Here is an 11689-nt window from a genome sequence, read left to right on the forward strand (position 1 = left end):
AAAGAATTTCTCAAAGGACATTAAAATTCTTTTTTTTTTTTTAAAAAAAGCCCATTTGATAAGAAACAGCAAGTGAGTCATCGTATCACAGGAGGGAACCTCGCTGGGCGCTGCACCGCAGCCACATCTCACCCACTGTTCTCTTCCTCGAATCACCTACAAGGCAACCCTCCTGAAGGCCCTTTTCTTTTTAACCTTAATCCGTTGTGAAAAATGATCCTACCCGCCTCCCCCCGCCACCCCGGATAGCGTGAGAATGAGAAGTAAAGACAAAGTGAAGACATCTAGAAAAGTGATGATTCAGTATTCCTTAATTTGGGCATTTACCCAAATGTATCCCTTGTGAACATCAAAAATCTAATGCACTGTTTGCTGTAAGCGTGAGGAATAGAGCAAAGCAAAGAATTTAAAAACTTTTCCTATTTTTCCATTTCCCTAAGGCTCCTTCCAGCTCTAAAATTCCACAGTTTTCTACAGTTTTCCTCTTCCTTGGGATCTGCCCCCCACCTCCACCCTAGCACTGACCTGCTTGTGTCCACCCCTCCTCCTCCTTCCAGGGAGCAGACAGTAGAGACTTACAGATGAACCAGGCCCTAAGGCTTCTGGAGAACGAGCGCCAGGAGCTGCAGACCAAGACTGAACGCCTGCAGCGGGACAGAGACCTGTGCAGCTCCGATACCCAGCACCTACAAGGTACCCTTCTCCTTGGAGGCCTCTGGCTGAAGGAGCCCAGAGAAAGGAAGCTGGGTGGAGAAAGGCTTCAGTCTTTCACTTGTTCTTTTGGTTGACTTGGCGATTTCATTTGACTTTGAGAAAAAGTCAAGGCTGTTTTAATCATCCAAGACTGAAAGGATCCAGCCCATTCCTCTAAGCCAGAACACAGCAGTCACGTGTCAAGGGCGCACTCCTAATTTAAAGGGAAAGGTCAGTTGAAACACAAGGCATAGTGAAGGTTTCCCAGTCACAGCCTCTGTCAGCTGAGAGAGGACCAAATTATGTGCACATATAACCCTTAATTCAGCCCACTGTTGATGCAGATGAAATCCCAGGTAGTCGGGTTCTGGTTCACCTCTTCCAAACTGGGACAAGCAGAAGAAAGAGCAACTTCCACTGGACACTTGTCAGATGCCATGGGCAAGACAGCATCTGTTACTAATTTCCAGCCTCAGGGGTGAGCTCATTAAGTCTTAGGTTCATCTATTTTGGTTTGCATTATTTCATTTTCAGATCAACTAAAGAGGTCAGAGGAGGAGAAACTTGCCCTGGTGACCAAAGTACAGCAGTTGCAGAGTAAGTCCCTTTTCCAGATTCTGAAAGTAGCACAGGTGGCTTTTTGGTGTTCTTGGGGCTCCTGCCCCATGAAAGGCACCCAAAGGAGGGATGGGGAGCCTGGTCCTTGGCATATCCTCTACCTCTGCATTTTCAGACCCTCTTCTTCTGCAGTGAGGTCATTTACAGCTCTTCACAAGTTCCACATTAGCCTCTGGGTTTTTTTGTTTCTACTTTTCTCCGCCATGTTCTCTGACAACCACCTGCATTTCCCCCAGAACTGCAGATTTCAAAACGTGTTGAGTTTTCTGAGGTATTTCTTATTTTATATATTCTAATTTATTATGTACATATGTCACATAGACCTGTCACTAGGAATGGTTCAGAAAATAAGCTCACACCACATATGCCTCAGTCCACTTCAAAATTACATGCTGAGGCCAAAGAAGAAAAGGGACGTCTCAGAAGAAAAGCAGGCAATTTCTGAAAAGCTGGAGAACCTGATTCAATTAATAGCTCACACCTTAACCTCTGACACCCTGACAGAGAAGTTTCATGCAAACAGCAATGAATATGAAAACAGCAAGGCAGCCACAGGGCTAAGGGGAAAAGAACACCAGCAGAAGCCGGGCTCCTACACAGCGGGAGCTGAATGGGCAAGTCACTTCAAAATCATGCCTTTATTTATTCAATACATATTTATTGAGCCCCTACCAAGTGCCAGGCACCCTAGATACTCACTGGGGATACAGTAATGAACAGAGCTGGCACAGTTTCTTCCCTAACAAAGCTTACATTCTAAGGAAACACTACAGTGGACTACAGAGTTTCTGTGAACAAATATGTGTCAGGTATTAATAACGGCTACAGGGAAAAAAATAAAGCAGGTTAAAGAGAAAATAGTTGCTATTTTACACAGGGTCATCTGGGGAAGTCTTTCTTCTAGGGTAACATTTAAGCAGAGACTTAAATGTACATAGTAGGAAAAGACATAAGGATGGTGTGTTCAAAACACAGCACCACAAACTGGGTGACTTAAAGAACAGACATTTACATTCTCATAGTGCTAGAGGCTGGAAGTCCAAAATCAAGGTGTCAGGCAGGGTTGGTTCTTCTGAGGGCTCTGGGGGAAGGATCTGTTCTAGACCGCTTTCCTTGTTTTGGAGATGGCTGTCTTGTCCATCTCTTCACACGTCTTCCATCCATCCACGTCTGGGTCCAAATTTCCCCTTCTTATAAGGACGTCAGTCATATTAGGTTAGGGCCCATTCTCATGTCCTATTTTAACTTGATTACCTCTGCAAAGAACCTATCTCCAAATAGGGTCACATTTCTGAAGTACTGGGGGTTAGGGCTTTGACATATGAATTTGTGGGGGGCAGGGGGGGGAGACACAATTCAACCAACTACAGATGGGAACACAATCATTAAGGTTCTAAGCAAAGTTCTGAAAAGATACTCTTCGCAGTAAATATGCTAGCACAGAAAAGTTCCTTGTGTTTTCCAACAGGTCTGCTTCAGAATCAATCCTTACAGCTTCAAGAACAGGAGAAACTCTTAACAAAGAAAGGTCAGCAAATTTATTTCCACAAATTCTAAGATATTGCCCTTTCCCTGTCCGCCTAGAGACAGAGGGATGGACTACATGACCTCTTGGAGTCCCACCCAGTTCTGGGAGTCTATTAGGTCAGGGAGATAGAGGGCCATTTTAAGGACTCATCACTGGCTCTGAGAATAGTTTAGTTAGCCTCCTATCCTGAGAGGTATATAAACTGTGAAAAGGATTCCTACTCCCTCTGAAAACATATGTCTGCATTGAATATTTCAATAAATTGATTTTGAACTCAGGATTTTATGTTAATTTTTACCCTTAACTTTCCAAACCACATCCAGCTCCCCACGTAGAAACCACGTCACATGGAACAGTCACGTCACTCTCAGCCCTCAAGTCTGCTGCCTTAGCTTCCTGAGAAGAATTCATCATACATCTGGAGGGGCAAAAGCTCCTCATTTATCCACTGCACATGGCCCTCTGTTTTGTCATCACAATCACTGGGTAGAATATAAAGAAGGAATTATTATGCCCACATAGGATGGATAAGAAAATGAAGGTAAATGAGGGTCTGTGGTCATACAAATTAAGGACACAGCTATGACCACAATCCAGAATTTCTGACTCCCAGGCCAGGGCTCTCTTCACCAAGATGCAGACTGCCAGGTGGCTGAAAAACCATCTTTAGCTACATGAAGATGCGTTACATGACTGCCATTCTCATCTCATCATTTTGAAACAAGGACAGAAGGAAAACGGAGTTATACTGAAGCATCCAGCAAACCTCCCAGTCTGAAAGATGTGACATGCAACCAAAGAAACTAAATTAATAAGTATTTTCTAAACGTATCTGGCTTTAGACAGGACTAGAGATACAGACAAAAGTAAAATGCCAACCTTGCCCTCAAGGGGCTCAAATTCCCACTCTCTGTCCAGTCTGGGCAGGATCCCAATGGATGTTCTTTAAAAGTCAGAGAATTGCAATCCACACGGTCTGGCCAGGGACACGCCCTTCCTTATTCCCTCCCGCTTAGGGCTTCTCTCAGTGTGTAGGGACCATTCCTCAGAGGTATGGGCCTCACTTTCACTGCGAATCTGGCTGATTTTTTAGATCAGGCTTTGCCTGGGTGGAGTCCAAAGCCCTCCCATAACGAAGTGGTCCAGGGAAGGAGAAGGACGGGGATTTCAGAGACCAGCTCCAAAAGAAAACTTTGCAGCTCCTGGCCAAGGAAAAGGAGGTGAGATGGTGACCTCCGATAGTAAGGGGCTCATCCTACAGTGACAGGGAAACTGCTGGGAGGCAGCCAGACAACAGGCATTTCTGAGCTTAAGCTGTGATTGGGTGCCTGCAGGTATTCATTTAGGCCTGAATAAAACATCTTTGCTTTTGGGTTAACTTGTCAATCTTTTCTCTTGTTTATACCAACCCTTATTCAAGGTTTTACTAAAGAGTTACTTTTCAGGAAGTCAACCTAAACTCAAACACATTTAACAAACACATTAACTCCTCAAACTTTGTCCTACACTGAGTATCTTAAAACTTTATACAGTGTCTTTTAAATAACAAAACTCTTCCTATCTCTTCCTATCTTCCATACTCACAGAAATACGTAGCTCCTGAAGTGTTCACGTGCAACTAGTTCCCAGCAAAGAGACTTGCACTAAGATCTCTTCCAGCTTGTGTGTGCTATAGGAACTTCATTTTTGTGTGTCTCCATTTACAAAGCACTGGCACATACAACTGTCACACGTGTAATATATAATAATATGCATTATAATCAATCATTTAAATGAACACATTACAAACAAACTAGGTGAGACAGTCAGAAGGCAAACTGAAAGCTCTGAGAAAAGCTGGGAAGGGAGGATGGAGGTAAAAATTCCAAATGAATGACAGGGCAACTTACACAGGGCCCTCTCCCCTACCTGGGCTCTGTCCCTGACAGAACTGTCTTGATGACCTTGGTGGTGTTCTCCCGCAACGCCCCCCCCCCGCCCCCACACAGTGCAAAGAACTGCATTCAGAATTAGACAACCTCAGTGATGAGTATCTCTCCTGCCTGCGTAAGCTGCAGCATTGTCGAGAAGAGCTGAACCAGAGCCAGCAGCTGCCTCCCAGAGTAAGAGGGTCTATCCTCCCGTACAGCCCTAGGTGATCGTGGGACGATTCCTCCTTTGGCCAAATCTTGCCCATAAAATTGTTCAGCCCCTGCCAACATCTGACCAGCCGGCCCCGTTCAGCTTGGTTTATACTGTACTGAGAGTATAGCAACTATGTAAAGAAACACTGGCTCATGCCTCCAAGCCTAATTTTCAAGGAAAGCCTGAGCCTGAAGGGAAAAACTTACTACTAGCTGAAGTATGAAACGGTGTTCTTTTAGTCTATTATTAGTGGCAAGGACAGAGTGACGAGAAAAGGAATATAAACAGAATACAGTTTTGCTGAGTTATTTTCCACTTTTGATTATTCATATCAGTCTTGAAGTACCTGGCCCCTGCTGGCTGTGGTTCGCTGGGCCAATGACCACTGGAAAGTGGTTTTATCCCGAGGGAGGTGGCAAAGTGAGAGAGACAGAGATATAAAAAGCTTTTTCTCCTCCACCAACCCAAGGTTTTCCACTGGGCTAGAATGGGAAGAAGGAAGATTATTTTTGCCTGCATCTTCTCTGACCAACCCATGGCCTCTTTCTCTTCTCTCCCCCTCCCTCCTCACAAAGGCAATGTGGCCGATGGCTTCTGATGCTGATGGCACTGATTGCTATAGCAGTGGCAGTGTTCCTGGCCAATAAGGACAGCCTGAAGCTCTGAATAACTGGTGACAGCTGCCTTGGGTGAAAATCAGAAGCAAGAAATTCAGTAAAATATTCAGGTCTGGGTACTTTAATGTGTGGGTTTTTCCAACTCAACTAAGATTTCTGACTCTCATTTTTTTAACCTGCTGTAAAAATAAACAAACTTCACCTGATGGCCTCTGTTCCAAAGAACTCTGTTTATTCCTGAAGCATCCTGGTCTACTCTCCCTAGTCCAGTTCAGCATAAAAATGGCAAATTTATTACAGCATTCTTCCCTAGGTCCCCGAGATGCTTGGAATTGGCACTTGAGATGATTCCTGTGTGCCATCTCTGACCTAGAGCTGATCATTTACCGAGCTCCTTCTACACAGGAAAAGAGTTAAAGTCAGAGCGCCACAGCCGGCAGTGTGACTATCTCAGAGGAGATGCTGAGGTCAGCGAAGTCATTCTGAGTCCTACATCGAGTTCTAAGGTCCTTCTCCCAAGTGTTTAGAATGTTCCTCAAGGATGGGAACAAGCTCTCTGGGACACTAAAGGAATAGAGCAAGACTGGTGGTTGACCACGTAGCCATGAGATCCGGGCGGTGAACACCCGTAGTGGAGTCTGGGCTAAGCAGTTGTCACCTCCCTGGTTCATGTGAAAAGTATAGGGGACAGGATAGCCCAGGAGGATCCCAAACACAGTACAGAGATTCCAGTCTGAGGAACGGAGCCTGCTGCAGGAGACTGCCAGGGATTGGTTCCTCCGTGGCCCCTGCAAATGTGTGATGATCTCAGCCACGAGGGCCTTTAAGTCCTGAAGCTGGTCCAGGGAGCAGATGGAAGGGTGAAGTTGAGAGATGGAAACATCCACAAAGACTATGGTACCAAGCAGCACCTGCTCCAAGTGCCGACACACCTGCTCCGGAAGGACAATCAGGCTGTTTTCTCCAATCTCAAGGATGTGAAGTCCCTGGGCCGGGAAGCCCAGGCCCTGCAGCTCCTCCAGATAGCTCTGGAGCTCCGCTGCCCCTGCACAGTTGCAATCATAGAGCAGAGCTGGCTTCAGTCCCCTGGCCACAGCCAGCACCTCTCCGGCTAGATGAAGGCAGACAGCTCGGGGTGGGCCTCGTCTCTTTCCCATGCCCAGGGTCTGCTGAGCAGCTGCCACCAGCAGCTGAGGACTTGGTGCTGACATGGGATCTGGCAGCAACAGTAAGCATGGCCTCCTCAACTAGTCACATTTCCCTCCCCTGGGCTGCATCTCTGAGCTCCAGACACTTGAAGAAGGGCCTAAAATCAAAGCAGTAGCAGTGGATTATTAACACCAGCTAGTGACATACCAGGAAACCTGCCAACAACTTTCCCTTAAGTCTTACAGCATCTTCCAGAGGCCATTTTCCCCTCCCTCTGCTTTGGAATGCTAACCCAGCCCAGACAAGATGGGGTCAACAATGCTATCTGATTTTTTGGTTGACTTGGCCTCCATTAGTCCCAAATTCATGTGTCTTTCTAGCCTACGCCTAGATTTATATTTTCTCTGGCTGAATTTTACCTGTTGTAATTTATTTTCTCTGATTCAAACGTTAAGGAGTTTGGGGCAGAAAGGAAGCAGGGGAGTTTTTGGCAAAATTCTGAGCATTTCACCTAAAACTGCCCTCTGAGATGGAGTTCTAGGTTCCAAATGCACTCTTTTCACTGCCAACTCCCCCTTCGCTTCCCGCCAATAGTTGTAAGAATAGCAATCTGATTAAACTAATATACAGTAGAATGTGGACTACCAACCATCTCACCCTGAGACAGAAAAGTAAATAAATGAAATCGGGTAGAATTGCAAGAGGGTTGTACTTTAACTTCTGCTGGTCCCGCCTTCCCCTACTAGTGGACATCCACGGACCCTCGGACGATGGGCTCACCTCAACCCCTACACCGTTTCCTGAGCATAGTATCGTAATTTGTTAAATGAGGCAGAGGTCTCTCTCACACATACATACGTTCTTCTACTTCCGCTGCACGTTCAGGCTCAGGAACTCCTGCCAGTTTCCTGCCCGCTGCCAAGAAAGCCGCTAGGCGCCCGCCCTCTGCCACAAAACTGGAAATCCCACCCGCGTGGTCAGGTCCTTTACGCCGGCGGGGCCAGGGTGGGCGAAGTCAATTTATTGCGCATGCCCAACACGTCCCCCGCCCCACTGCCTTCCTTGACGTCACCCAGTCCGCTCGCGCGCCTCGCGTTAGAACTACCCGCAGGGCAGCCCGGCTGAGTACCGGAAGTCTGGGCGCCTGCGGCCCGGCCCCTTCCGGCCCCTTTCCATTCTTACGCAGATGTGGGCCCCACCCGTCTGCGTAGGAATGGAAAGAGGCGGGTGAAGCTAGTATCCCGCCGCCGCCCGCCCTCGGCTCCGCCGCTTGCCCTCCTTCTGTGTTAAGTCCAGTGTCCCGTTTGACCCGGAAGGCGGAAGCAGGGCACTCGACGCAAAAGCACGCTTTGATTCGTCTCTGGAGAAATGTACTTTCCCCTCCAAACGAAACTTATCTCAAGACAAGCGACGTGTTTTGCATAATATCCACACCTGTGGGTGCTGGAAAGTTTTTTTTTTACTTTGACCTACCTAAATCCTGAGAGGCTGAATTCCGAGAAGTGGGTGGACAGGTGTCCTGGCCAAAGTTTGTCATCTCTAAGCAGGGTGTGAAGTGCATGAGTATTCACTCCGAACAAATGTGTGCTAGGTATGCTTCTGGGCGCTGGAAGTATTACAGCGTAGAAAACAGACAAAAACCCCACCTTCTTGGAGCTCAAATTGAGGAATTCAGTTTGCTGACTTCACATGAGAAATGAGAGGCAGAGGTGCAGAAGCTTTTCAGGTCATTAGGAAGAAAAAGTTATTTCACTGAAAAGTTAACTACCAGTGATATGACCCATACCACGAAGGGAAAGAATTTCTTGAGAAAATTCGTATCTGAAGAAATAGCCCAAATTTATTGATACGTGGGCAGGGCAGAGGCTAAGGGAACTGCAGTCACCTACACTGGAAGTTTCACTCCTGGGTGTACCTTGGTGGCATCTTCAGACTGTGAAGAGACCACTGTAGAGTAAAGGTGGGGCCAGCCTGGAAGGAGGTCCAGCTTGTAGGGGCTCCCACACTAATGTGGAGCCAGAAGCAGAGCAGAAACTAATTTTAGAATTTTTTCCATCCCCATGTTTACTTTATTTTCCCATGGTAGTTAGCAATCAGTTTCTGAAATGAAGGACGTATTGAGTTAATGCATTTATTCTAACAATAAATATTTGAGAACATACTATGTACCAGACATTGTGCTAAGGGCTGACAGCAAAGTCCAAGACAAACAGTCCCTACCTCCAGCAACTCTGTAGTCATGCAGGACACAAACTGAGTAATTACAAGGGAATTGATTACTCTGAAAGAGGAACTATAGGGTGCTATGGGAACATATAGCCAGGGACCTAATTATGTGAGCAAGGGACCAGTCCAGATCCAACATTTGCCCTCCCAATTTACACCTACAGCTAATCTAGTTTAGCGGGGTGGACAGTGAGAAAATGAAAAGCTGGGGACACCACCTAACTCCCTTCTCAGTCTTAAGCAAGGTGAAGGCAAGGAAGTAGAAAACACCAAGGGAATGAGTGGTGTAGCCACCAAAGAAGATAGCAGACTGAGTCTCCAAGAAAGGACACCTGGCATCAGGACCACAGAAGGAGCACTGAGGGAGATCAGTGCAGAGCCCTGCATGCACTCTCCCAGTGCTCTGAAAAGGATAAAGAACAAGGAAGAAACTACACTACTGGGTTAAGACTACATAAAACCACTCATCCATTCCTCTAACATATTCATCAGCTTTTCATTACAATCACATACTAAAAGTTCAATCCTTCTTGGCACTTAAGAACACTGTTCTCTACACCCTTTGCCAGCTCACATTTTCTGGGCCCCCACCCAGGTGTACAGCCTGGCTGTTAGCATCTCACAGAATAAGGGGAAGGGACCAGCCCAGATCCAGCAGTTGCCCTCCCAATGTATTTTCTGTGGGTTCTTTTTAACTTTGAGCTTTGCAGATAAGAGACAGAGGGAGCCAGACATCAAGACCAAATCCCTCACTTCACCCACTCAACAGAATGCCCCCAAAATATCAAGTTCCTATACCTTGCACATTTCCTGGTCTCTAGAAGCCCAACTTCTGCTCACAGCTGAGCACCTGAGCACCCAGATTTCTCTTGGTCATGCTTTAGTAACAGCAGATTCTACTAGGTCCCTTAGAGAGAACACCCAGATTTCTCTTGATCATGCTTTAGTAACAGCAGATACTACTAGGTCCCTTAGAGACCCTAAAACCACAGCTTAAGCTTTCTAAATAAATAAGTCCATTGCCACTTGTGATTGAGGGGTTTTTGAAATAAAGCTAGCCCAACTTTACAGCTAGCTCAACTACAGTAGCAAGTAGGAGGTGGCCTGCTTTAAGGGTAGCAGACCAGACATGGACTTTCTTAATATGGCATGGCACACATAGGTATCAGTATTCAGGAGGGTTGGAACCTGCAACCAGAGATAAGCATCTTGTTTTCCATTTAGGTCCTGGAGTTTAAATTATGTATAATTTCATCCTAAAACACAAAACAAAAACAAAACAGAGTCAAAGGGTCAGGGACAGAGCAAAAGTTAATAGATCAGACCAGTTTGTGGCAGCCAGAGCTGCAATGTTCTACACCTTAATTGTAGCCATAGCTGCAATGTTCTACACCTTAATCTACACTCTTCACCTTAAATGTTCACACCCAGCTACCTCCACCAGGAAGGGAGGCAAGCAGGTTTGTGCTAGGTGAGCCATTTCCAGAAAAGCACTGCCCAGCCCTTCTTCACCATGACCTTGACACATTCAACACCCCATTTTTCCCATCCACAAAAACTCCAAATGACAGGAAGACTGTAAACATCTCCATACAAGGAGGAACTGTCCCTGTCTCCTCTGTGGTCACAGGAGCTGGTCCTGGATGCCCAGCTCACTCTCAGGTCTTCCTCAAAGAAGGGAAAAAAGAACAAGAGAGCTCTATCCTCTCCAAAGGTTATCACTGAGTTACATACTGTTGTCTACCACACACACACAGTGGTACAGACATACCTCATTTTATCGTTTTGCTTTATGGCACTTTGCAGATACTGTGTTTTTTACAAACTGAAGATCTGTGGCAACCCTGCGTCAAGCAAGCCTATTAGCGCCATTTTTCCAATAGCATTTTTTCACTTCATGTCTGTGTGTGATGTTTTGGTAGTTCTCACAATACTTAAACTTTTTTATTGTTATATTTGTTATAGTGATCTGTGATCTTTGATGTAACTATTGCAAAAAGATTATGACTTGCTGAAGGCTCAGATGATGGTTACCATTTTTTAGCAATCAAGTATCTTTATTTATTTTTAATTATTTATTTATTTATTTATTTTTGGCTGCGTTTGGTCTTTGTTGCTGTGCGCGGGCTTTCTCTAGTTGCAGCGAGCGGGGGCTACTCTTCATTACAGTGCACAGGCTTCTCATTGCGGTGGCTTCTCTTGTTGTGGAGCACGGGCTCTAGGCGTGCTGGCTTCAGTAGTTGTGGCTCGCGGGCTCTAGGGCGCAGTCTCAGTAGTTGTGGCGCACAGGCTTAGTTGCTCCGTGGCATGTGGGATCTTCCCAGACCAGGGCTCGAACCCATGTCCCTTGCATTGGCAGGCAGATTCTTAACCACTGCACCACCAGGGAAGTCCCCAAGTATTTTTAATTAAGGTATGCACATTTGTACTTTTAGACATAATGCTATTGCACACTTAAAAGACTACAGTATAATGTAAACATAACTTTTATATGCACTGGGAAACCAAAAAATTTGTGACTTGCTTTATTGCAATATTCACTTTATTGCAGTGGTTTGGGACTAGCCCTGCAATATCTCCGAGGTATGCCCGTATTTCAGTGGTGATAAGTTGAAAACCTGACAGCCAATTCTTCTACAGAATCCCTAAGCCTCTACATCAACACCTTCCCCTTAGAAGCTCAGTGTGTGAGTTTTTACTCCACAGGCTGGGTGACTTTCAGACTTTGGCACCT

General features: G+C 45.9%; 2 protein-coding genes across 4 annotated transcripts in view; one reads left to right on the forward strand and one right to left on the reverse strand.

The window, feature by feature from the left end:
• Positions 1-5786, forward strand: part of TRAF3IP3 (TRAF3 interacting protein 3) — a 23401-nt gene extending 17615 nt beyond the window's left edge. The window contains 7 exon segments of the mRNA XM_049708861.1: positions 558-693; positions 1228-1290; positions 2780-2839; positions 3933-3974; positions 3977-4059; positions 4828-4941; positions 5539-5786. Of these exon segments, the coding sequence (XP_049564818.1) occupies positions 558-693; positions 1228-1290; positions 2780-2839; positions 3933-3974; positions 3977-4059; positions 4828-4941; positions 5539-5610 (570 nt within the window). The 3' untranslated portion in view covers positions 5611-5786.
• Positions 1931-11663, reverse strand: C1H1orf74 (chromosome 1 C1orf74 homolog). Of its 3 annotated transcripts, none has more exons than XM_004275301.3 (2): positions 7588-11663; positions 1931-6886 (listed from the first exon to the last, which is right to left on the reverse strand). In XM_004275301.3, the coding sequence occupies exon 2, from the start codon at positions 6789-6791 to the stop codon at positions 6000-6002; it is 792 nt and encodes a 263-aa protein (XP_004275349.1). In that variant the 5' UTR covers positions 6792-6886; positions 7588-11663; the 3' UTR covers positions 1931-5999. The 3 variants fall into 3 exon arrangements, with proteins under 3 accessions (XP_004275349.1, XP_033293984.1, XP_004275348.1); XM_033438093.2 differs by having other exon boundaries at positions 7584-11663; XM_004275300.4 differs by having other exon boundaries at positions 7510-11663.
• Positions 11664-11689: the final 26 nt, after the last annotated feature.

This window comes from Orcinus orca, chromosome 1 (assembly GCF_937001465.1).
Source record: "Orcinus orca chromosome 1, mOrcOrc1.1, whole genome shotgun sequence".
NCBI classification, from domain to species: domain Eukaryota; kingdom Metazoa; phylum Chordata; class Mammalia; order Artiodactyla; family Delphinidae; genus Orcinus; species Orcinus orca.

Excerpts from the sequence above, each read along its gene's own strand:
- C1H1orf74 (XM_004275301.3), bottom strand. The coding sequence starts at position 6,791 with ATGTCAGCACCAAGTCCTCAGCTGCTGGTGGCAGCTGCTCAGCAGACC.